General features: G+C 45.7%; 1 protein-coding gene across 4 annotated transcripts in view; it reads left to right on the top strand.

Moving 5' to 3' along the window:
- The window catches only part of SMARCD3 (SWI/SNF related, matrix associated, actin dependent regulator of chromatin, subfamily d, member 3), a 74,469-nt gene extending 65,785 nt beyond the window's left edge, over nucleotides 1-8,684 (top strand). For all 4 annotated transcript variants that reach the window (XM_058041803.1, XM_058041794.1, XM_058041811.1 and 1 more), the window contains 4 exons: nucleotides 868-1,003; nucleotides 3,053-3,175; nucleotides 4,430-4,531; nucleotides 4,629-8,684. In XM_058041803.1, the coding sequence (XP_057897786.1) occupies nucleotides 868-1,003; nucleotides 3,053-3,175; nucleotides 4,430-4,531; nucleotides 4,629-4,682 (415 nt within the window). In that variant the 3' untranslated portion in view covers nucleotides 4,683-8,684. The remainder of the gene's footprint in view (nucleotides 1-867; nucleotides 1,004-3,052; nucleotides 3,176-4,429; nucleotides 4,532-4,628) is intronic.
- Nucleotides 8,685-26,629: the final 17,945 nt, after the last annotated feature.

Below are 26,629 nucleotides of genomic sequence, written 5' to 3'. Positions count from 1 at the left end.
CACTGAAAAGATCCTGGCTCTATCTTCTTAAACTCTTCCTTCAAGTTTTGGTAATTTCCCTTCCCACCAGCCTTCTGTTTTCTAGGCTGAATAGTCCCAGACCTCTCAGCCTTTCCTCAGCTGTGAGATGCTTTAATGCCTTAATCATCTTCACGGACCTTTTAAAAATTCTCTTCAGGAGCTCCCTGTATCTCTTGCACTGGGGAGCGCAGCACTGAGCACAGTACTAGAGGTGTGTCCTTGTCGGTCTTGAGAATAGAGAAGGATCATTTTCCTCTACCTGCTCACAACACTCCTAATGCAATTCCATCCCTGGAAGTTCTTCTGCTCTCCCAAGTCTGTCAAGCACAATTAGATCCTGAGGAATTTTGTTTTGCTACCTACTGCAGATGCACACAACCCACACATTTGATAGGTGGAGTTGAGAAGCCAGAATCTTTATATTGCAAGTGACAGTGACTGAAGTCTGATTTACCAACTACTGCGCTGAAGACCGTTTTCTTGTTAAGAAACTTTAGTCTAACAATAAAGTAAGTGTTAAGTCTAAAAGTTGGCAAACTAAAGATAAATTTAGGACAGGGCGGGCCAAAGAAGGATACTGATATTTAGTGTAACAGGTCTCAGGAGGATGTTAGAAATTAAATTTGATGGTCTGGGCAAAAGCTCCAGCTCAAAAGTCTTTGAAATCTAACTGACAAAAGATGAGAGAATATACTAGAATAGGAAAATATATAAAGATACCCTGTTCTTACACTTTTTTTACAGCATCTGCAACAGGCTTTATTGAAGAGTGAATTCTCGGCTGGCTGGAAATTAATTCTGATTCATTATGGCAGTTCTCATGATCTTGTGTTATACTCTCCATAGTGTTGACCCCAACGATCAGAAGAAGACGGCTTGTTATGACATAGATGTAGAAGTTGAAGACCCATTAAAGGGCCAGATGAGTAGTTTTCTTCTCTCAACAGCTAACCAACAGGAGATAACAGCATTGGATAACAAGGTATTAGCCCAAGAGTAAAGTATCCCATGGTACACGTACTCATTGTGTAGCTTCACATGTGTTTGGTGTCATGTGTCAAACAGTAATGTTGTGAGATGGGAACTTGTTAAGGGCGTGTGCTTTCAAGGGATGAATAAGCCAGATGCAGTGGGAATACATCAGGAATTCCCACTTGGGATTTGATCCAAGGCCTAACATGGTTGTGGAGGCGATAGAGTTTCACAGGTAGTGTACCAAGTCCCCTGATGCTTGAGAATCAGCTGAACTGTATGATTAACTTTTTATTGAGAGGTCATGATATCTTATTAAACTGCTAAGGCAAAGTTAGGAGAATCTCATACTGAGGTGTGAGTTCATAACTGCAGAATGGCTTTCTGCATTAGGTGGAAATATGGAACATGTGTGGCAGGAAAATCACTTGGAAACACTTTGGGAGTTCTGAGTGTCAGTGGAAAAGGATCATGTGCACTTCAAATAATAATATCCACCTTAAGGCAGTGGTGGGTTTTGCAGACTGTTTTAGGGATTCGTGTCCATGGGGCTGTCATCCAGTTCTGGCATTTGTCAGTGGCCCATTTGGATTGGTAAGGGATAAACAAAAATGCCTTTTCAGAGCAAGGCCCAGGTTCTCTTTGTTTACTGCTAATACAACCAAATGTGCTAAACTCTGGTTTTCATGCAGTTTGAAAGGGGGTCTGGGCAGCCGCAATGCAATGGATTCTGGTAACTGTTTCAGTGTCTTTGCTGTCATGCCTCTTGAAGATGGTCCTTTTCAGCTGCTCAGTCAGTTGGTTCCCAGCCCATATAAGTTTGCCAGCAGCATGCACAGGGTTATTCTGTTTCCAGTCGCGCTCCCCTTTTCCTCTGTCTGTGTCCCCTCTTTTTTGAATATTTGCTACAGCACAGGCAAGCTGTGATCAGTGAAGTTGCTGAAGTCCCTGCTGGGTGAATGGGCACGGGCTGCTCCTGTGTCCCTCTGTGCACAGCATTGCTGTGCTGCCATGGTGTCTCCTCCTGGGAATTCGGCACATGCCAGTGGAGTTCACTCCACACAACTGCAGCGTTTTCCCAAAGAAGGAATGATTTTAAGTTAACAGCAGCTCTCTTCTCTTAACATACCATGTAGTAGCTACACTAGTGGCCTTGATGGCATAACCAGATCAGGGGATGATTATTTTCTCACATGTGCTCAGTCGCCTTAGCTGTTTTGGCAAAAGAGATGAATGCATGAAACTAAACGAGATAAGTTCACTATTTCAAACTAGAATGCTAGAGGAACAGGGCAGCAGAAGTTGGCTTTTGTGTGTGTCTGTGTGCAAATCGTTCATGAGATGTCCTCCCCTTCATACTTGATGATTATCCATAATAGGACCTCGACTCTTCTTCAGTCTTCATTCTTCCCCACTAGTTAATATTTCTGCCATAATATCTCTAAAGATATTATTAATTTTCTATAAACCTTCCATACTCGTGATTTGTCATTGTTCACGCTTTTCTTTTTGCAGCCGTGACTTTTACAGGCTTTCTCTTAAGAAAAATCTAGAAGTCATGGCTATTCATTTGACATGGACTTGATCAAGAAACTGCTAGAGCTTTTAAGGATATTGAAGATGTGATCATGATGGTAACCAGGGGAATAACTGCTTTCTTGCACTGGGCACTGCTTAACTGCATATTTATTTAACGCCTTTCCTCAAAGATCCCAGTCTTGGCAGGCAGAGTGATTCTACACAGGAAATTATTACATTGTGCAGTGACATGGCTTAGTTCTGCATGCCATGCAGGAGTTCAGTGCAGGAAGTGAAGGAGAATCCTGTACATATTTGTATTGCAGAAGGGCAAGTGAAACCAGAATGTAGTGGCAGGATTGCAGTTAAGTTGCTGCTTTTTGAACTGAAAAAGCCCTAGGAAGGGCTGCACAAGTCTGTGGTGTAGAATTGTCACCTTTGTACATTACCAGGAGTACAAAGACAGTAACAGAGCTGACCTGGTGGTCACTGGAGCATGGGAGAAATTAAAGAATATCTGCTTTGGTTTTTTTTCTGTCAGATTCATGAGACAATTGAATCCATAAATCAGCTAAAAATACAACGTGATTTTATGCTGAGTTTCTCCAAGGATCCCAAAGGATACATCCAAGACCTTCTCCGGTCCCAAAGCAGGGATCTTAAGGTGAGATAAGATTTGAAAAAGAATGAATAGTGTAACCAGAATGGAAGAATTTTATCTAAATGTGCATAGAGTGTATAGCCGAACAGCTAGGATGGATGATTGGTGGAAGATAGACAATGAGTGGAGTGCTGCAATCCCAGAGTAGATAGGAAAGATCATTTAGGTTGGAGGAAAGATAGTTTAGGTTGTATTCCAGTTCCAGTGGAACAGTGGTGTTTCATGGGAGTGTTTCATAGGTCAATTTGTGGCCAGACAGTAAGTTTGAAATGCAGGGCTTTGATGATATATTCTGTAAATTCAAAGCTGTGCAAAACTCAGCAGGAGCATCGTATAGTACAAGAACACAATTTGGGTGTTGGTTCATAAATTAATCTTATCAGCTGTCCTTGAGCTTATCTTTGAGATGTACAAGAAATCAAAATGTAAAGAAGTTCAGTTGTTTGCCAGCAAAAATTAATAATTTGTTCCTCATAGTGTCACATTTTCTGTCTTTAACTGACATGCCTCAAAATCAGTTGTATTATTGAATCCATGAAATTATTTTAATAAAATCATTGTGTCTTTCTTATATAAATGCCTATTGTTAACTGAATAGTCTTCCCAAAATCTACTCTTAAGATTATGGTTATTCCTATTTATATTGTATTCAAAGGGGACAGGAATCTGATAGCATGTTTAAACAAACCTGACCTCTACTTGAGGGACTTACAAACAGAGGTGTTGTGGAGCTTCTCTACCTAGATACATGGAATAGTTGTTCAGTTTTCCCTAACTGAGAACTAGTCCCATAAGAGCCTTTTCTATTAAGATTCTGTCCTGCTGGCATCAGAGTTGTGATTCCACAACATTGCTTTGCAAGATATACCAATGACTATATTTACCTGTGATTCTGTGATGCTGGAGACAAAGTCATCAAATTCTATTTTTTTGTAGAATATTTCCAACCCTCTGCTGCCCTATCCCTGGAGGCAGATTGGACAGGGCTTGGAGCACCTGGTCTAGTGGAAGGTGTCCCTGCCCATAGCAGTGGGAGTGGAATGAGATGAGCTTAAAGGTCCCTTCTAACACAAACCATTTGAGCATTCTGTGACCCATTTTGGCAGTAAGCATGCATTGTCCATTTGCTTTGGGCTTTGAGAACAGTTCTGACCATTTTTATGTGTAATGTAGATAAATTTTCATTCTGGGTAAATCTGAAAGTTTCTCTATGTGGTGGAAGAGCTATGGTGAAAAATGGCTTTATTTTTGTCACAGGTGATGACTGATGTGGTTGGAAACCCGGAGGAAGAGCGCAGAGCTGAATTTTATCACGAGCCATGGTCTCAAGAAGCTGTGAGCAGATATTTCTACTGCAAGGTATGAAGGAAATATCCACACTGCTGACTTACAGATGCATCTCTTGCCACTGAGCAATTTAATCTGCTAAACTGTACAGTGTGTCTTTTTCTTGCAGATCCAGCAGCGCCGACAGGAATTGGAGCAATCCTTGGGAGTGCGTAACACATAAGTACTGCTCACAAGATTCCATTGGCATCGCGACCACCAAACCAGTGGACTTCTCAGTGTTACTTAGCTCACTGTTACACATGGACCTGCTTCCTGACTGGATGAGAACGTGCCATCAGCACACCAGTCAGAACACCAGCTTTAGAGTGACCCTTGGAAATCTTGCCCAGGACAGGTGTCTCAAACCATTCCAAGCCAGAGACAGCGCCATACAAGTGTCAGTGTGAAAGAAGACTAAAGGTTCACTCATCAACGCACATTGTTCAGTTTTAGTGGAAAGTTAGACACTACACAGCAAATCCTTATGGGCTATGCTTAGAATCATGGGTGGCACTGATGGTGGAGGTTGGGATAGGTGTTCTAGGAGACTACAGATTTAGAGAAATAAATGCAGCTCTTACTCTATGGTACCCAAGAGTCTCAAACAGTAACTTATCTGGAATTAGACAAGATAGTCTTTCTTATAGCTGTGGGATGCTTTATATTCCTGAATAGAGTTTTTTTTTCATCCGGACCAATGCAAGAAGCTTTCTCACCATCTGAAAGAACAAACTAGGAGCATTTGCATCCTGGGGTGCAGAGCCCGTCTGGAAGAAAGACGTATAGTCAGGCCATCTCTTGTGCAGGTGCAAATAATTTCTCTTCCCCCTGTCCCGGCAGTGAAAGGTGGATTGAATCACATATCACTAGATGGGTATGATCTGTACACTGTACTGAGAGAAAGAGAATATTTCCTGGGATAAGAGTTTCTTATGCATCCTTAATATCAGTGGTATTAGTGGTATTAGGTATTTCTCAGAGGTGTTCTGAGAAAACTAAAATAATGTAATGGTGCTTTGCTGATGCCTACCTTTAACACAGCAGATATTAACAACAAGTATATATGTAAAATACCAGATTATTTAAATGTGTCTCTGTGTGCCTGTAGGGTTCATCACTGAAAATAACTTCCTGATTCTTGGTGTAGAATCCGAGAAACTTAACTTAATGTCACATGGTAGTTTTTTCTTCAAGATGTTAACAGAGTCCCTAGATTGGTCTCACATTTTGGTCATAGGTGAACTGCCTCTTACTATGAATTATTTGGCTCTCCCATACATGATACGTGCTGGTTATTTTGGATGCTGTTGAGTTATAAAACGTATCAGCCTTAAATACCACAGAGTACATATCCCTTGGAAATCATCTTCTTTGTAAATGTATGATAATTTCAGATAACGGGAATTTATAGAACAATTACTTGGAAGCAGGGACATCTTCCTTAAATCCTTCCCCTCCTCATTTTTTGTAGTGCACAGACGAGCTATAATCAAGGCCCAATATAATTTCTAGTCCAAAAAGCAGCTGCCAAAGTATAACTGTCCATTTGATGTGGCATTCAAAATCCTCTTCTAGGTTACTGCTTTTCACCTCCATTCTTACACTTCATTGGAAAGAGAATCAAATTCACATGAGATATGGAAGGAAGGCAGCTCTTCTGAATAAATGCATTTTTTCTCTAGTGTTGTGTTTTCTGCTGTCTTTGCCAATTTCTCTCTTAGTTTAACTTAAAAGTTTCTTCTCTTCAGTCACAGAAGAGATAGTCTTCTCTTTATCCCTTTATTTAATATCTTTGTTTTCACATTAATAGTGCCATAGCTTTTAGTCCATCCATTGTGTTCAGAGATGTCTTGGAAAATTTACTTTTGAGTGAATTTATGTGATGCAGTACTCTCCCACAAAACCTGTTGGCGTGAGAAAAAGTACCTCATTGTCTGAGGCCTTTTACTGGGAATGGCTTGATTTGGCATTTTTCCCTTTTGTGCTAATGCCTCTTTTCACAGTAAAATGTGAAATCCTGCAGTCTTAAACTGGTTATACTGAGGGACTGTGAGGCTGCCACAGTGATGGACTTGAAACGTTACTTAATTTAGGACTCCACTAATTGGACTACAAGCAAGCATTACGAGGAGAAAACAGTGGGGATCATCTGCTGCTGTGCTTCCATATTTGTTATGCTGCTGTGTCCGTTGTGTGCATGCTGCTCAGTGTACAAAACTCCTGTCTGTGTGTGGCAAACAGAGCAGCTACAATCAGGGGTATGCTCAGTCTGCAGGAATAAGAAATGCAAAGGAAAATGCCCAAGGCTATAAGAAGGGCACGGGACTGAGATAGATGCCTGCAGAATGTCTGCCAGGGAATTCTGGGGTTTGAGAGCCTTGCTGCTGAAGGCGAAGGTATTTGAGAGCAATACCAGCCATTTGCCACAGCTGACAACACACTGGAGTCCAGCCTGGGTTTAGAGCCTCTGTAGAATTAATTGAATGGATCTGGTTTCAAGTCTCTTTCAGAGTAAATTAACAAAACTAATGTGGTGTTGGTGCCAGTGTTCACAACTGCATCATAAGAAGCTGAAGCTCTGTCAAGCAGCTGCATTATACTGAAATGGGTGTGTGCATGCATCAGCCACTGATGATGACACTGGAGATTGCAGTCTAAATTCTTACATTTCGCTGTCTATAAAAAAAGACTGGTCACTACCAGTGAGTCTTAGGACTAGCTGTCACGTATCTTTCCTTTGGTTAAACTGAGGTTTGAGATTGTGGTGCCTTTTTCCTTTGTTCAGGTGCTGTTCAGATCTTTTACTGAATCAGAGAGAGAAAAATTTTGTCCTTTGTTCTGTAGGCGAAATTAAGAGCTTGCTTGTTTGTGAAACAAAGAAAAACTATTTGAAGATAAATAATGGTGCAATACTGGAAGCAACTAGACTAAGTGTTGCTTGAGCATTGAAAATGAAAGGTAGTGGCACTGAAGAGGCAGGTAATTATGGCAGACTGTGAATGAGGAATTTATTTTAAGTTCAGGATGATTGTCTTTTTGTGTGTATAAAAGGTGACAGGAAGACACATTGCGGTCTTCAGTTGCCACCGTAATATAAATGCATACTGCAAAAAATCATTCTGTGCATGGAAGTAGTTCATCTATAGATGATAATCTAGATTGTTAGAAAATATAGCATCAAAATAGGAAAGGGTTCAATGGAATTCTGGAGTACCAGTAGGAGGGAAATGTATCTTGGAGCAGAAGTGTTGATGGGCAGGTTAGAAACAGTTTTTTTTAGTCTTCTGGGTTGTTGGCCATGAGGCAGGAATCAGATCAAATGTTTCTTCGAGATGGAAGGGGAAGCAAATGTTCAGTTGTGGAATAAAGAGAAGAATACAACAGTGGGAAAGGAAATAAAAAACGGAGCAGAGTAGCACTGAAGCACCAGAAAGACACAGCACAAGATAATGTGCAAAGTGCTCCTGGAAATAACACAGCCCGTGTGAGTCTGTGTTCTGTGTATGTGGATACACAGAACTCGTGGGAGAGACAGTCAGTCGGTGTGCAGCCTGGGAACTGGGGGGCAAGCACACAACCAAAAGTTTTGCAAATAACATTGAGACAAGCTGTCAAAGCGTTTTCCCTGTTACCAGCACGGATTCAGTTGTTCCACATAGCAGGGTTGGTAGCTGTAGTGCAGACATCGTCTCGGCTGGCAGGGTTTTACACCACATGGTTTAGAACCTACCCTGTGGAAGCCAGGTGAAAATATTAGTATATAAATCAATATTGGTGTATATCCTAGGGCTGCTAATTTTGCCAAAATGCAAATCAGGTATTTGGGGGTTGTTGTTCTGGTTTCGTCTGGAGAACTCTATTAAGGCAATGCAAAGAGATAAGGAGGGACAGAAGGTTCTTTTTCCTAAAGAAAGCAGTCTCCTTTCTGTAACTGCTCTGTTATTTAATAGGATGTATCTGTTCTACCAGATCCTGTGTTATAAACATTTTTCCCAACTCACTGAAGAGAGGAACTCCATTTTAAAAATACAACAGTGGGTTTGTGAGAGTGAGCAAATGTGTGTGTAAAGAATAGGGGGAAGGGGGAGAGAGACTCGCTCTACTCTGTAGCCACCATATCCATTGTATGATGCTGAGTGATTCGTAGAAGAGCTTTTAAGAATAAATACTTTGTTTCTTTGTATCTCATGCACTAACCTTATGTGTTGTAATGAAGACAGGTACCTGGTTTCTTTCTGCTCCTGCTAATGATCTCTGGTGTTTGAATTTCTCTTCACTTGTGAATGCACACAGACAGGCAAACATGGTGAATTCCTTTTTTCACTAGATTCCACCTTCAGCCATTTCCATACTCAGTAAGTGAGAAATCCTTTCCATTGGAGGGATCTGGCTCCTCTCCTGGACAGCCTAGAGCTAAAGCTTGGATGGTGAGAGGTGGTGTAGGAATTACAGTCGCCATCTCCACTGTGGGAGCAAACAGGTGGATACCACTTCTACAACACTTCTCCCTAGGTTCTGCTTAAATTAAAAAAATCAAATGGAGTTTCTTCTACTATGTGTAATACATCATTGTAGTTCCAGATCAGGCCAGGAGCTTCTGAAGAGGAGACCCCTCCCCCTGTCCATTGTCAGTTTGGCAGGGAATATTGTTTTGTTTCAGAGTGACTGGATGGAGCACAGGGGATAGTTGTGGTTGTCAGCTTTGGAGTTTGATTGCAAAAGTCACCAAAAAAAAAAAGAATGACAATGAGATTTGTTAAACTGGTGCTTTCAGACCTCACTTGACATCTTTGCTTTGTGTTGGAGGTTGTTGTGTATTTGCACTACAGGGAATGAATGTCCCCTTCCAAATTCAGCCCAGAAGGTCCCAAGGGCTCTTACTGGGAATATTTCTTCTTTACTTTCTTTCATTTGTGATAACATAATCTCCAAGCTGCCAGGAGAAATTCCTTAATTTCAGAGCTTTGGGGCTGGGGTCCAAAAGGAAGGAACCTGAAACTGCTTCTTCTGGTAAATCCCCAAGTATGGGAGGCCATACGAAGCTCACTGCCGTAAGCAGCCAGTAACTTCCACAGATATTTTAACTGTTAAAAAATGGTGACTTGTATTTCCTCTGGGCACAAATGACTTGGCTGTCCCATGTAGAATCCCCTGAGGCTGTGAATTGCAATCCAGAGCATCTTCAGGCTTCTGGTGCTCGGGGTTGTGGCGTTTGTTGTGCAGAAAACATCCCAGGCCGTGTGCCCCGTCTGGATGTGCATTTCCACAGCTCCTCAGAGTGAGGAAAGGCCAAGAAGCTGCTGGGAAGGGCTTCCTCCCAGGCCTGGGCATCCTCAAGACACCTCAAGTTTTGTTTTTAAATGTTTGTTGTCTTTTGTTTCCCAGCCCAGGGCTAAGCTGGAGAAAAGGTGGAGAGAGTAGCAAGTGAGACCTCTCATGTTTCAATCCATCCTTGGATTCCAGGTTCTCCTCGTGGGTCTGTGCTGCCTAAGGGAAGGAAATGTTGGGAGTACCTGTTTGTTCACCTGTGCAGCTTGGAGGAGAGACTGAGCATGGAATTGCAGGGAAGCTGCTCTTGTGTAGTGGCTGGAGGAGAAGCATCTTGCCCCACGTGTCTCTGTATGCCTCTGTCCTTACCGTGTGTTTGGCACTCTGTCCTTTTCTGTGTTCTTCTCCATGCCTCACTCATGTTCCTTTTTATTCTCTGAGGTGCTGCCCGTGCCATTGTTCCTCAGAGGATCCTTGTGTCCCATTCCCTGTTCCTGTTTTTAAAGCCTCTCTGCCGTGCTGCCCTTCACAATTTGGGTTTTTTTTGGTCTTTTGGAATTTTTTGTTTGTTTGTTTGTTGTTGAGGTTTTTTTGGTTTTTTGGGGTGTTTTTCAATTTCATCCTGCACCCAATTCTTCCTCTTCTTTCTGTGTCCTCTCTGCTTCCACTCCCTCTCGCTGCCCCTGGCCCGGGACAGCGAGGCTGGGGAGGAACCTCAACCCTTCTGGGGGCCGCCTCCCTTTCTTGTTGCAGCAGAATCCCTTTCTGCGGGGATGGACGTGTGGAAAGGGCTTGGAGGAAGCGCTGCGCTGCTGTCCGGGGCAGTCGGGCTCGCTCTGTGCCTTCTTTGGGGCTCAGGGAAAGGGGGTGAAGACTCGGGGCTCTGATGCCATTGGGGCACCCCGCGGTCCCCAGGAGCGGGAGCCCCACTGCGGTGCAGGAGCAGGCGGGGGGCGGGCGAGGGGCGTCACGCTGGGGGCCGTCCCCCGGAGGGACCCAAAGCTGCCACCAAATTCACAGGGAGGAGTGGGTGTGGAATGCTAAAACCTGTCAAGGTATTCGTTTTTATAGGTCTTGGTAAAGATTAGGAATTTGTCTCTAAATTCCTTTGGGGAGAAACCCTCTCTATCCACTCATTTGTTTACAGGCATGTAGGAAACTCCGAGTGGAGACGGGTAGCAGTTTTGAAGATATTGCCCTAGCGTTTTAATCTAGGAACGGACTGAACTGTGCCCCGAAACCATCAGAACAGCTGCAGGGGCTGGAGGCAATAGAAAGGGCTCTCTGGCACCTTTGCCTCCGTTCTCTGCCAGTCCCCAAATCGTGTCGCAGTCCCGGAAGAGGCGCTTGTCATCCAGAGTGCCAAACAAAGATCTGTAAATTCCCAGCTCTGCCTTGTGTTTCACGTGTTTTTTTTACTCCATATTACATTTTTTTTTACTTCATATTACAGAGAGCAAGGAAAGAAGAAATGTGACTGGTTCCCACTATTGTTGTGTGAATGCCTATTTTAAAGGCTAGAGTATTTATATTCTCTTTTTCCACTCCAAGCTTGACTTTTCCCCTCCTTTTTCGAGGTCTGCTGCATTGGGTGTCCCAAGGCGGGCTGGGTTCCTCAGCAGGGGTCTTAGGAGTTGGCGCTGATTCTGCTTTTTCTGAGGGTGTATCAAAGTGTGCTAGCAGAATGACAGTTTTCTGCACTGAAAAGATTTCCCTCAATGCCATCAGTGCACGTACGTGTTTAAATTGTGGAACCAAACGGACTAAGGAAAGCCAATACCCGTAGCGGATTTCTGTTTGCTCTGTGTCTGTGAGAAGCCGGCTGTGTGCTGGACAGGGAGAGGCGCTGTTGGAGAGTGGCAGCGGCGCCAGGTGTGAGTGTGAGGATGATGAGGGCTCGGAGCAGCCCAGGTGTGAGTGTGAGGATGATGGGGGCTCCGAGCAGCCCAGGTGTGAGTGTGAGGATGATGAGGGGCTGGCTCCTGCCGGGGCGAGGCTGTTTTAGGGGGAGGCTTTGCCTCAGCTCCCTTTTGCATGGAGCTGCTGAGTGGAGGGGTTTATGGGGCGCTCCCGGCGCTGTCTCATGGAAGGACTGCGAGAGCTTCCCACAGGGTCGGGGGGACACCTGGATCCGCGCTTGGATACGTGGAGCATCGCTTAAAGGAGGCGCCGAGGGACGAATCTTTGTGCCGGGGAGCAGCAGCCGAACAGGTGAGCCCGTGTGGGTTTGGAGTGGGGAATTTTCTCCTTCCCCTTTGCAATTTCATCTTGCCAGTCCCTCTCCGGTTCCCCAGGACCAAAAGTGGAGCTTATGAGGACAAACGGAATTAAAGGAGAAGGAAGCAGCTCCTCTTCTTTCATTGTCTGTGAACTGAGGGGATCCCTCTTCACTTGTGGTTTTCAGGGTGTTGATTGCAGGAAAAGCTGCCTTTTCCAGGCTATTAGGGGTGTCCCGGGGGTGACAGGGAATCCCTGCGTTCTATTCTAAGGGGAATGGGAAAACTATTCTTGTGGTATTTTGGGTTTGGTTTGAAGGTACCCACCCCATTTTCATCACCCTAGGTTTTAAATTGAGTGGGCAGCCCTGATGTCCCTCCTTTTGATGGGTTTGAATGGAGGTCGAAATCGCCCTTTCCCATCAGTCGAAGGCTTTCATTTGAGGAGCGCCCCTTCTTTTCTGCTCTCCTAGGGGACGAAACTGAAGGGGAGAACACATTTCTTTGCCCTTGTTGAAGTGAGGTGAGCCCGCCTGCGGCGTAGGTTTCGGGGCTGGCTTGCGGGAAGCCGCAGCTCCGGCAGCGTTTGCAGGGCTGCAATGGGGCTGTGCCGCTGCATTGGAGGGCGCTGCCCGTGCCCGCGGCCCGGCGCGGAACGTTCCCGCTCGGGAGCGCTGCTGGCACGGCCCGGGCAGCTGCCGGGGCGCACGGGGGATTCGGCGCGGCCGGGCCGGCCGAGGGCGGCAGTGGCGGAGCCGCGCCGGTGCGAGCCGTGCGGAGCCGAGCGGAGCCGGGCCGGGCCGGCCAAGGGCGGCAGAGGCGGCGCGGGCGCTGCTGCGCCGGCCCGGGCGGTGCCGGCCGCTCCGTCCGCTCCGGGCGCGGGGCTCGGGCGCCGCCGGTAGCCCCGGGCCCGGTGCCGGCCCCGCCGGGCAGGGGCAGCGGGCGGGGCTCCCCGGGACGGCGCCGGCCCCGCGCGCCGGAGCGGCCGCCGCAGGAGCCGCTTTCCTGCCGGGAGCCGCGCTCCGTCCGGGGCCGGCAGCGAGCGCGGGGTTCGGCCGCTCCAAGTTCGGCGGTGCCGTGGCTCGGAGGCGCTTTGGAGGCGTTGATGGCATCGCTGGGTTCGGTTTGCAGCGGGTGTCCGCTAAGGTATACGGTGTTCTTCCTGAGCGGGCACGGTTCTCGGTGCCGGTAGGGATGATAAAGGTTCGTTTCGGATTGGGTTTTGTAGTCGGGGTATTATGTTTTGAAAGGCGCGGTTCGGATTTTAATTCTGTTGCGGTGGCTTTTATTAGCGTGAGTGTGTAGTGTTTGTTTTGGGGGGCTTGAGGTAGCGTCGTGTCGTTCATAGCAGCGGGTTTTTAATCTTTATAATTGCATGTGTGTTTATCGTCTTCCAGGGCTTTTATTTGTTTGGTTTGTTTGATTGTAGTGTATGTTTTATGGTACAGGTAATTTGGGAGACATTGTTTATGGTTACGTTTGTATTTAGGCTTTGTGTTTGTTTCTAGGTGGTATTTTTATTTTGATAGATTGAGGCACTATGGGTTTCTTCAGTTGGGAATAAATTTTTTGTTGTAAACTGAAGTTTTTTTGGTTTTGGGGCGTATTTTTGTGTCATTTGATGTATTTGCTTGTTGTTTATCAGTTTTATTTTTGGGAATATGGGTTTTTACATGGTGGGTCTTTTAAAGTATTTATTTGGGTAGTTATTTTCTTAATTTTTAGGGGTTGAGAGTTTTTTTTCCACGTCGTTAATTAGTTCGGTTTTTAAAGTTATTTTTACAGAGTATTGGTTCTTCTTTGAGTTAGTGTAGAGGTAGAATTTTGTTTATTTTTTTTCGTAATGTTCAGGGTCAGTGGCACTGTTTGGAGTTTAGTAGGTTGGTTTCATTTTTTTTTTAGTAGTTTTTGGGTTTTTTTTAGTAGTTTAGTAGTTTTTGTGATTTGCTGCGTGTGTTTCTATAGGGTTTTCTTTTATTTTGGTTTCATTTTTCTGACGTGATGAGAATTGTTATCGAAGAGTGTTGTGTGGTTTTTTTGCTGGCAGTTGTTTGGCTGTTGGAGGTATCTTGATGTTTTTGGAACATATTGGTGGGAATTTGATGCTGGTTTTTTGTCATTTTATTTAGGAATTGGATTTTAAATGTACAATTATAACTATAACTATATTTAAAACAAATACATGTGTAGAAATAGGAATAAACCACTTATATATGTGCGGTCTATTTTAAAAATTCAACATGTACCATAAGTCATTATGTATTACAATAAGATATTCTATTTTTAATAGAGTATTGTGTATGTTTAGAGATATATAAATAGAGACTATAATCATAGACACAAGCCAAACCGAAAAATAAATGTAGCAATGTATTGCAAATATATGCAGATATATAAAAAATGATCAAATAATTGTAAATATCAAATAACATCAATCGATACAATACATAATACAAGTAAAACTGTATATATCTTACTTAATCTATTATAGGAAATAGATATAAAATAGATATAAGTATATTACATCAATATGATATAATATAAAACCAATTATAGATATGATAAATATAAATATAAAAATAGTTTTAAAGTAGTTTAAAATAAAGGATGGTTTTGTTTTTTATTTTGCAATAGAAGGGGTTTTTTTGTATAAAAATTATAAATAAAATAAGTATAGAAATATATCATAAATTGTTAAAGATTAATATAAAAATGAAAAATATAAGAAAAATGAGTTGTAGCAGTAGCTATGATGCATACTTTAAAAATAATTTATCTATTATTTGAACAGGATGCATATTTTATATCATTATTAATATAATGCATCAATATAAACTATAAATATGTGTGAAGATAGTCATGCAAGCTATAAATGTAAAAATATTTCAATATAGTTTAAAAGAATAGGGTTTTTTGTATTAATTTAGTTAGAATGGGATTTTTATTTTAAATAATAAAAGTGTTATAGAAATGTAATTTTAAAAATTGAAATATAGAATCAATATATAAAGATATTTATAAAAACACAAAAGAAAAATAAATATAAATAATAGGAATAGACAGAATATATTATATAAATTACGTGCTACATCAATGTCCACTATAAATATGCATGTGATTATAAATATGAAAAATAGAAATATGAAATTTATTTAAACATGGCTTTAAATCAAGGGGGCTTGTTTGGTTCCTGTCAGGTAAGAGGCAGGTTTTTGGCATTTATTTCAGAGCAGTTTTTGGCGGGCATCGCCCCTGTTCTTTTTTACCACTTTCCCTGCCCGCAGCCCCGAGGCGCGCTGCGCTCCCGGCTGGGGTGGGCTGCAGTGCTGCCGCCTTGTGGGCAGAGCGCGGTACTGCAGCCCTGCGCCGACAGGCAGCCGCGAGGCCGCCATCTGGGGAGTGGCGTGTCGCAGGTGTCGCGGACTTTTCCTTGACCTTCTCAAAACGGCGGCAGAAAGGGCGGGAGAGGTGGAAGACCCCGGTGTGTCATCTGGACTGCCTGCATGGAATACTGACGCCAGTGCGGCCCCGGTGGCATTTTCTGTGGCGTTTCAAGTGTACCCAACACTGGCTGTGGGCTCAGCGGCGCCGCGGGCGGGCGAATTTTGTCGGGTAACTGACAGGAATCTGGGTAAACGCCTGTCTGTGCCGGGGTCCTCTCATGCCTGCTCTCCGGCCCTCAGCGAGCCGAGCCGGGCCGAATTGTTCCGAAGAGCCGAGTGTGGCCGAAAGTAGCCGAGTTTAACCGAAGAGCCCAGGATAGCCGAAAATAGCCGGGTGCAGCCGAAAACAGCCGAGTTTACACCAAGAGCCGATGATAGCCGAGTGTAACCGATAGCCGAGTGTAGCCGACATTAGCTGCGTTTAGACAAAGAGCCGAACATGAGCGACTTGAGCTGAACCGTGCCGAGTTCAGCCGAAGAGCCGAAAAAGCTGAATGTAGACGAAAAGCCGAACTGAAACGAGTTTAGACCAAGAGCCGAACCAAGCCGAATTCAGCCGAGTTTAATTAAACAGAACCGAGCGACGCCGCAGCACTCTGCCTGCAGTGCGCCGGCGCACACGGCAAGGGGCGCTGTATAAAGAAAATATAAAATATCTACTATATATAAGAAGGAATAAAAGCTCTACGTCACGTGCAGCAGTAGAAAATTTCAGACTCCCAGGGAATAAATAGTTTTCTTTAAATCATTATCGTCTTGGAGTTTTTTTTACTCCCAGGTAGCCTGAAAGTTACTACTGCTGCTTTTTATTCTAAAGCTAGAAAGGAAAACCAAGATTAGAAATAAAGGGAAAGAAAGAAAAGGAAAGGAAAAAAAGAAAATGGAATGGAAAGGAAAGGAAAAGAAAAAACAGGAAGAATGAAGGAAGGAGAGCAAGAAGGAAGGCAGGAGACCAAGAGGAAAGAAACAAAGGAATAAGCAAAGGAAGGAAGGAAAGTGTGAAAGGAAAAGGGTGAGAGTGAAAAAGGAAGAGTGAGAGTGAAAAAGCGGGTGAAAAACAGAGTGAAAAAAAGAAAAAAGAGTTGGAGTGAAAAAGGAAGGACATTCGGGAGGAGCGGTGGTGCCTCAGGTCCTTCCCCTCCCAGGGGCGAAGGACCCGTTTGATGCCTGGGAGGGACTGCAGCTCCCGGTGGCGGAGGACGGAGCGGCGACTGTAAGCCCGAGACTACAACTCCCGGCAGGCCGTGCTGCCGGCGCGGCGTGTGACGCAACGGCCGACGCGGCACATGAGTGGCTGGCGGGCCGAGCCAGCAGCGCGGGGCCGTGCGCCGGGGGAGCGGGCTGTGCGCGGGCAGCTCCCGGCGCCTCTCCCGCGCGGGACGGAGCTGCAGCAGCGGTGCTGGAGGGGCGAAGCCTCCGTCTGGCCGCCCGCACGGAGCTGAGCAGCGCGGAAGGAGCGTCCACCCGGTTCCTCGGCCTCACTCAGCGGTGCCAGAGGCGGGGGTGCTGCCGCCCGCCGATGGCGGAGGGCGAGGCGGTGCTTTGCTGCCGCGGGCCAGGAGCTGCGGGAGCCGCCCCGGGCGAGTGGCGCCGGGCGCTCCCGGTGGGGCAGCCGCCCTCAGGCTGGCGGAGGCGCCGGAGGAGCCCCCGAGCTGCAGCCGTCTCCCTCGGGCTGCTGCCGGTGCTGCGGGCGGAGGCGGCTTCGTCGCGTGTTGGGCGCTGCGAGCAGGGAGCGCTGCGATATCGCCGGCATGACGGGGCTGCTGCCTGCGTTAGTGCTCGTGGCTCTTTGTGCCGTGACAGCGGATGGAGCGGCGCTGGGCGGTAAAGCCTGAGATGGCCGGGAGAATGCCCAGCGCAGGGAGCAGGCGGGCTGTGTGCTTCGGATGGCACAGGTGCGAGCTGCAAAGCCACCCCCCCTTCCGCCCCTGCCCTCCCGAGCCCCAGGGAAAATGCTTTCCAGCATTGTCGAGCTTCTGAAAGACAAAACTTGTGATCTGACACAAGCATCCAGAAAAGGTTTCTGTCTAGATTAGCTAATGCCTAAATTGTTCTTGGTTACATCCCATGACCGGTTTTAGGCAGTGACTTTATACTGCTTTTAGGATTTTGTTGTACAATGGTGAGAAAATAGGCAGGTCTGATAGTGGTTTCACTATTTTTCTACTTCACGTTCCATGAGATTCTTTCATCCAAGCACTTGTTTTAAAATTCTACTGTAAGCGTTTATGGTTCACTTTTTTTTCTTTGCAGCACGCATGACTTTTTTTCTCTAAATTGGCAGTAAATATAGCTGAGTTAAATTCCCTGGGTCTTATTCTTTTTTAGCTGAATTTTTATTAAAAATCCTATTTGAATATGCAGAAAAAGTGGGTATGTCCTGTAATATATCGTAGCTTTTCTTGTTTACAGGGTACTCAGAAAATATGTCTCCCTTAGAGTCCCACAGAAACGTTATCAGTGCGATCTCTATCAAGGTATGTATTTACAAGTAAGTGATCCCTTTAGATATTTGCCTGTGAATTACCTTTTCCTGTAATTCAGAGCTTGCGTTCTGTGGATTTTATGATCAACCTGTAAAACATGTAAGAATGGTTTTGCAAGTCTGAATCGTTGAAAGCTGCAATAAGTGGATTTAAAGCCTCTTGTTGACCAGACAAAGGGAAAAAGTGTGAATTTGATGATGAACTTGTCATTTTTCTTTGCTGTTCTGAAGGGGTTGGTCGCTGGAATTGTAAATCCTGGAGAGTTTGTGAGTCTTCTGTCCCCAGGGACGTATCATGCTTTGTTTACTTTTGTTCTGTTTGTTAGGCGCTGCTTCTCATTGGAAGTATGAATTTCAAACTACCCTGTTCTTTTTTTAACTGTTTTCCTGGTTCTCTCCGTACGGCAGGGAAAGACACTCGTATCCTTGTCGTCAGGCTCGGTGCTGTCCAAGAAGATACAGAGACTAAAAAAATCATAAGAAGCAAAATATGACTGCAGAGAAAACAAGCTGGAGAGAACAGAAGGTGATGTTGTTATCCTTACCCTGTATTAGAAACATCCGCTGTGCTTTGATGCTGGCAGCTGCCAGGGGCTTGTTAGCTCTTTGTAGGCAGGTGTAGGTGTTCACTTGTAGGTTTTTTCTCTGGACAAGTCAATTCAAACTTTGCTAAGCTTATATTTGCAGATTACTCTCTAGCACAGTCCAGCATGACATTTTTGAATGTTGTAAAAATACCATGTTACTTGGAAATTGCTAATGATGAGAAGCTTTAGGGAAAAATAAGATTTCAGGGTTGGGAGATGTGAGAAGAATTTTGTGGGGATGTTAGACTGAAATAAAGCACACTTGAAGCTGGACTGGCACGCTGGCAGATCCCCTATTAAACAGTAGTGCTTAGATTAGCCTGGGGGTTGCCCATTATTTCTGTAGAAATCAATATTTCCTGGTCTTCAGAAGTAAGCTGCTTTGAAAAGCTGGAAGGTGCAGCATGCTGACAATCCCCGTGCGTCGGATTAAAAGTAGATTTCAGAAGGGTCCTTAGGCTTTTGTCTTTTCCTAGAAGTCGATGTAATCCTATTGAGGTGTTTTTAATTCTGTGTTGCCATCTCATCCATCAGAGCCCTGTTGTACTAATCATCATACAGATACAAAACAAAAAATCAGACCCTGTCCCAACCACTTAGAGCCCAGAACACGATTTCCTCAGGCTGCGATTTGTGTGCCATTGGTACTCACCACGGAAGGGAGCTGGGGATTGTTGCAGCTGTTGGGAACAAACCGCTTCTCGTCACACAGAAATGGAATTGGGACGACGCCTCGGCCAGCCCCTCTCTGCCATCGTCTCCTGAATCTGCAGCAGAGCAGTTCCAGTCCATCCGGGCACGTGTAATCCAGTTCCTGATGATCTGAGCACACGGAGAAGCACTCAGCTGCTGTGGGGGTCTCAGGGAAGGCAGAGTGTGCATTGTCATCTTCCTGAACGTACAGACAAATCAAAGTGAGAAGCCACAGCGTGGAAATCAGTTGCATATATGCTAAATAAAACTTGCAGATTTATTTAAAAATTGTTTCTGCTTGTTCTTTGTTGTGCTTCTGTGCTTAGAAAACATCCCTTTAAAATCAGTTCAGTTCATCAGTTGAACCTTTGTTTGCAGACCCTCACTGAGCAGAATTCATTGCAGACTCAGTGCACACTGTGCTGGCCTCCCAGGAGTGTGAGGAGCTCATGTGTGCTACTTTTTGCTTTAGGACGCTCTGAGGTATTTATTCCTTTTGGGATACATGATGAGAATTCCCAAGAGAGGTAGTTATAAAGTATGACATCGGAAAAAGCCTGTGTCGTTGGAATGTTGTTGCTGTCAAAAGTTAATTTTTTCTTAGCTAGTAGTTAGCTTTTTGCTTTATTTTTGTGGTATCAGTATTTTATTGTTTAAAAAATTCCTTCAAAATAACTTCAGTGGTCGCCCACCAGTACCTTGTTCAGATTTGCCTATTTGCTTGTAGCTGAAATGTTCACATCTTGTTTATCATTCTATTTAAGAAACTGCTGCCCAGCCCACTAATAACTGAATATCCATCTGTCTAGGACATGGGGAGAGGATTTAGGTAATGTCTTTGTTTCCAGAAAAAAGTTCCAGTGTAGTTTCTAAATAGAGGAGAAGGGGGTGAAGACTCGGGGCTCTGATGCCGTTGGGGCGCCCCAAGGTCCCCAGGAGAGGGAGCCACACTGCGGTGCAGGAGCATGTGTGTTCTCATCTAATATTGAACAAATTATAAATATAAATATGAAAATTATAAACATGAAAATATTTTTAAAATACTTAAATAAAGCGGGTTTTCTTTATTGGTCAATAGGCAGGGTTTTGATTGTAAAAATTATAAATACAAATAATATAAAGGTAGAAATCTAAGTTTAGAAATATATAATAAATACATACAGATAAATATAAAAATTAAAAATATAAGAAAAAATTAGTTGTAGTAGATATTATACATAATTTAAATAATAATTTAAATATATTTTAAAATTTTATATATATAATATATCATTATTAATGTAATACATCCAAAGAAACGATAAATTAAAATATGAATGCATAATTATACAAAGTATAAATAAAAAATATTTCAATATCCTTTAAAAGAAGGGGTTTTTTTATTTATTTGGTTAGAGACGGGGTTTTTATTTGAAATAATGGAAGTATTATAGAAGTATAAAACTAAAGATAGAAATATACAGTCAATATGGAAAGATATTTGTAAAAAACACGAGCGAACGACGCCTCCTCCGGCCGAATGGAACGAGCTCAGCCGAACCAAGGCGAGACCGGCGGAGTCTGACGGCCTCGAGCGAACCGAGGCCAGGCTTGCGAGGCTGCCTGAACCGAGCCGAGCTCAGCCGAACCGAGCCCGCTGCTCTCGTGCGCGCTAATTAGCGCGAGTGCGGTCACAGCCCAATGAGCTCCTGTGGCACGCCGCGCTCCCGCTCGTGTCCGTGCGATGGCCGGGCCGCCCCCGGGACGCGGCAGCAGGAGAGCCCCGAGCCGGGCGAGTTTAACGTGAGGCGGCGCCGCTTGCCCGCCGTCAGGGAGCCGAGCGGAGCCGAGCTCAGCCGAACGCGCAGAGAGCGGCTCCGAGTTGGGCCGAAGCGAGCCGAGCCGCGCCGAGCGCAGAGAGCGGCTCCGAGTTCGGCCGAAGCGAGGCGAGCCTCGCCGAGCGCAGAGAGCGGCTCCGAGTTGGGCCGAAGCGAGCCGAGCCGCGCCGAGCGCACAGAACGGCTCCGAGTTCGGCCGAATGAAGCCGAGCCGCGCCGAGCGCACTGAGCGGCTCCGAGTTCGGCCGAAGCGAGCCGAGCCGCGCCGAGCGCACTGAGCGGCTCCGAGTTCGGCCGAAGCGAGCCGAGCCGCGCCGAAGAGGCGAGTACAGCCGAATGCAGATGACAATGGCCGAGTTTAGCCGATTACAGACGAATTTAGCCGAGCATCTGTGAGCCCTGCACGCTTGAGGTGAGCGTGCATCGTTGCCGGCTTGGGATTGAGTGAAATGCACTAAGGGAACCAGCTCTGGGGAGGGAGGCAGGGAAATTCTCTCTTAACGTTTACCAATTCTTCCGTCAAACTCATCACGGCAGGACAGCGTGAAGACTGAAAGTGTAAGAAGATGTGGAGAGAAACAGAGAATCTGACAGGAGCATGGAACGCACAAGTGCACGAATTTTGCTTTTTGCTTGGATGTAAACTCAGAAGTTGTAAGGAATTTGGGAAGGAGAAGGGACATTTTAGAAGGAGAAGTAGGAGAAGAAGTTGTTGTTACAGTCCTGGGAAAAGCTTTTGTTCTAGATAATAAAAGAAGTTAGTTTAAATTAAAAAAAAAAAAAAAGTGGTTTCTTTTTTCTTCACTATTATATTCATTGGTGGTATATGGTGGGTTGTTTTATATCTTGGTGTTATTAGCTCTGTGTAAATTGTTTTCTGAGTGAAGCTAACTTTGGATGGGTTGTTTTGTATTTGAGGTAGGATTAATTTCAATAGGTTTCTTTCATAGACTTCTGATAGGTATTACTGGGATTTTGGTTTTGTTTCCTGTATGCATAAACATAGAGATTTGGTAGGGCCAGCTGGGCTGCTGGAGTTTTGGGTGTGAATTTATTAGATGGCTTTTGTTAAACACAGAATAATTATGTAAGGTAACAGCAAATTACCCAATCACCCAATTTATCCAGCTATGTAACCTTACCACAAAGTTTTATATCTTGCCAGTTTTCTGTTCTTCTGCTCCAAGTAGTTGTTGCAAAAAAGAAAGCACTGTTACTTTTCTGAAGAGTTTTCTTCTATGACAAGCCCTTTACTGCCCTTGAATCTGAGTCAGAGCTAAACAGCTGCAGCTGCTCTGAGGGCTTGGTGGGATTAGCCCCCTCCCTTTTCCTGGGTGCCATGGGAACGAGAGGCGGGCACAATCAGGGGTATATTAACCCCAGCCGTGGCTGAGGGGCTTCATTCCCTCTCTGGGATGTGCTGGGGTAAGAGCTCTCCTCATTTCAGTGAAGAGGCTTTTTCAGCCCATCTCAGCTTCTTTTCGGCAGGTGTTTCTGGGCATCTAAAGCACAGAGGCTTGGAAGATTCTGTGAAGAAAACAGCGTGGAATACAGGGAATATTTAGGTTTGTGATTTTGGCTTTTGTGTTTAGGAGTGGTAAGATGCTTCTGTAATTTTTAGTTTTGCTCTGGTTTTTTTTTTTGGTTATATTTCTTTGGGTGGAATTTTTTTGTTTTTTTGGGGTTTTTTTTTGGGGTGGGTTTTGGTTGGTTTTCGAAGGGTTTTTGGATTTTTTGATGTTTTCTGTGGTTTTTTTTTTGTTTCTGTGGGGAGTTAGGTGTTTTGGGTCTTATTGTTTTTGTGGGTTTTTTTTTTTTTTTTTTTTTTTTTTTTTTTTTCTTCAATTGAGGAGTGCAACTCCCTGAAATTCCAAGCTGTGTCAACCACAAACCACAACATTTTTTTCAGCAGATTGATCATGTCACAGGAGGGATCTGCCCAGTGTCAAGGATGATGTTTGAGATTGAGGCTTCAGGTGAGTTGAGGATTGTGACTGGAAGAGGGAGGGTGATCAGGTATCCAGTTAGGAGTTCTTGGGAGGGGGTTTACAGGCAGCAGGGTGAGAAAGGGTGTTTATTTGTTTATTTGAGGGCCCCCCCACACAAGGCTGTTCAGAAGCCTAGCAGAGGCATTGCCATGTCTTAGAGCACACAAGGTCCTCCACTGCACTCACAGCAATGCAATTTAACTTTGCCTCTCTCTAACCCAGTTCCCACCCTTAATAAAGACCACAGCCTTGGAATCAGGATGAAGCTGGAGCCTGAAGGAGCCAGGCACACTCAGGAAAGGGGAAGTAGCTGCCTTGCAGGGATTTGGCCCACATAACTCTGGACTCACACTTCTTTATTGCAGCTGACCGAGAGGCTCACAGGCCATCACAGAGCCCTCCGAGGCAGACTCATTTCAGGTGCAGCGTGGATTCCCATCACCGATCATCCAAAAGATAAGTCGGGGGCCATGGCCTGGAGATGGGAGTGTATCAGGTTGGGAGTTCTTGGGGCAGATTTAAAAATTGGCTGTGGGAAAAGCAGTCTTCTCCAAGGGCCTCTTAGGACAGCTAAAGGGAGAGGCTCTACTTTTGATGGCAGAAGTCAGGCGGGCAGTGCAGAACAGCTCTGGTCTGTCTGGTGTTGTCTCGTGTGCCGTGTTACCTGGTGTGTCTTTGGGGTCCCTTTTCCCTTCTCCCCCCGAGGCCCTCACCACAAGCATGATGTGTCGTGTTTGTTGTCCCCCCTGTTTGTCACGTTCTGTGTCACGGGTGTGTGCACACGTTTGTGCCGGAGCTGTTCTTCCCTGCCGCATGGCCTGCTGCAGTAGGACAAGCCCTGGGGAGTTGAAATTTGTAATGTGGGGTGTACTTGGGCTCTGGATACTATTCCTAGGTTGGCATAAGGTGTTTGCAGCTTGTGAGTTACCCTGGTGGTGTTTGACATATGTTCCAACTTTCTTTCAGGTGCAGATGCATTCCCTGTGTGGCAGAGGGTCAGGGTTAGGAGGTGCCGGGCGTTCTTAGGAGCGCGGTGAGTAGCAGAGTGGTGGGGTTGTGGCCGATGCGGTGCCAAGATCAGGCACTGATGTTTGGTTCTCTTTAATGTAGCTGTCTGAGAGACACCAGCCCGGTGCCAGCAGGACCTTCCCAGGTGATGAGGTGGCCTTTCTTTGCACCTGACAGGGACCAGCATCCCCAGATGTCTGAGAGATAAGTAGAGGGCTGTGGCCCAGAGTGGGGATGAAGGCATGGTGCTTGTTTGGGAATTACTGGGAGGGGTTTTTGAGTCCAATCTGGAGGTGGGGGGGTTTTCATGAAGACGCCCCTTAGGCCCCATAAAGACAAAGTCTCACTTTTGATCACAGTGCTGAGGTGTGCAGGGCAGAGCAGTCCCGGTGTGTCTTGTGTCACTTGTCTGTTGTGCATTATGTGTTGTTTGTGTATCCCATATCTTTATCTTAGGGGGGCCTGTCAGAAACCTTGGCATCCTTGTTAGCATCTGTGATCTCTGCATTCCTTGGCCTGGCACCCGGGCCACAGAACTTTTGACTCGGGAGCTCAGACAGGCATCCGACTCTCTTCTGGCTTTGGCAGCACCCAGTCAGGTGTCTTGTCAGGTCTTCTTCTGAGCTGTATGGACAGCTATGCACCACCTGGTTCCATTATGGTGGATTAGGACTTGTAATATTACGAGGTTAGGTAGAGGGTTTTGACTGTAGGATTCCTAGGCATCCATCTTTGATTTATTCCAATAACTGCATTCAGTTAGCATCTTCTTCCTCCAGGGTTCTCTGAGCCTCATCAGCTCACCATCGGTCTCAGCTTGGTCATCTCCTTTTGCATTCTCTCAGTCCTTGCAGCCATTTTCCTTGCCAAGAGATTGCTGTTCCTGTGGTGTCCCCATTGTCTGTCCTGTCCTGCCTGTCGTGTGTCACGGGTGTCTGCACACATTTGTGCCGGGCTGCTCTGCCCCGCTGCGTAGCCTGGTGCAATGGGAGAAGTCCTGGGGACTTGGAATTTGTAATGTGGGGTGTAGTTGGACTCGAGATGGGATTTGTAGATGGACACATCATATCTGGAGCTCTTCAGTTATCCTGCAACAGTGTGACTCTTGTCCTAACTTTTTTTTCAGATTGGGATGGATTAAATCTGTGCCAGAGGCCCCCATCCCAGGTGAGGGGATTGCCCCGAGCAGGTGAGGCCCCATTTGTCTCTGCAGCAGAAGTGTGTATGGTGACTGTGTTACAGCACTGTTCTTTGTCTTTCTTTTAGGAAGTCAGTCTGGATACCAGCAGCCAAGGTGGGAAGCGGGGAGAAGTGGTTGTTATTGCTCAGCTCTCAAGCACAACAATTTTTCAGCAGATTGATCGTGTCACAAGAGGGGTCTGCCCAGTGTCAAGGATGATGTTTGAGATTGAGGCTTCAGGTGAGTTGAGGATGGTGACTGGGAGAGGAAGGGTGTTCAGGTATCCAGTTAGGAGTTCTTGGGAGGGGGTTTGCAGGCAGCAGGTTGAGAAAGGGTGTTTATTTGAGGGCCCCCCCCCACAAGGCTGTTCAGAAGCCTAGCAGAGGCATTCCCATGTCTTGGAGCACACAAGGTCCTCCACTGCACTCACAGCAATGCCATTTAACTTTGCCTCTCTCTAACCCAGGTGTCACTCCTAAGGAATGCCACAGCCTTGGAATCAGGATGAAGCTGGAGCCTGAAGGAGCCAGGCACACTCAGGAAAGGGGAAGTAGCTGACTTGCAGGGATTTGGCCCACATAAGTCTGGACTCACACTTTGGTTTTGGTTTTCTTTATTGCAGCTGACCGAGAGGCTCACAGGCCATCACAGAGCCCTCCGAGGCAGACTCATTTCAGGGATTTGGTCCACATAAGTCTGGACTCACACTTTGGTTTTGGTTTTCTTTATTGCAGCTGACCGAGGCTCACAGGCCACCACAGAGCCCTCCGAGGCAGACTCATTTCAGGTGCAACGTGGATTCCCATCACCGATCATCCAAAAGATAAGTCGGGGGCCGCGGCCTGGAGATGGGAGTGTATCAGGTTGGGAGTTCTTGGGGCAGATTTAAAAATTGGCTGTGGGAAAAGCAGTCTTCTCCAAGGGCCTCTTAGGACAGCTAAAGGGAGAGGCTCTACTTTTGATGGCAGAAGTCAGGCGGGCAGTGCAGAACAGCTCTGGTCTGTCTGGTGTTGTCTCGTGTGCCGTGTTACCTGGTGTGTCTTTGGGGTCCCTTTTCCCTTCTCCCCTCGAGGCCCTCACCACAAGCATGATGTGTCGTGTTTCTTGTCCCCGCTGTTTGTCACGTTCTGTGTCACGGGTGTGTGCACACGTTTGTGCCGGAGCTGTTCTTCCCTGCCGCATGGCCTGCTGCAGTAGGACAAGCCCTGGGGAGTTGAAATTTGTAATGTGGGGTGTACTTGGGCTCTGGATACTATTCCTAGGTTGGCATAAGGTGTTTGCAGCTTGTGAGTTACCCTGGTGGTGTTTGACATATGTTCCAACTTTCTTTCAGGTGCAGATGCATTCCATGTGTGGCAGAGGGTCAGGGTTAGGAGGTGCCGGGCCTTCTTAGGAGCGCGGTGAGTAGCAGAGTGGTGGGGTTGTGGCTGATGCGGTGCCAAG

The sequence above is a fragment of the Melospiza georgiana genome, chromosome 1 (assembly GCF_028018845.1).
Source record: "Melospiza georgiana isolate bMelGeo1 chromosome 1, bMelGeo1.pri, whole genome shotgun sequence".
Taxonomy (NCBI): Eukaryota; Metazoa; Chordata; class Aves; order Passeriformes; family Passerellidae; genus Melospiza; species Melospiza georgiana.
Note: the sequence above shows the minus strand (reverse complement) of the source record. Positions and strands in the feature narration are given on the sequence as shown.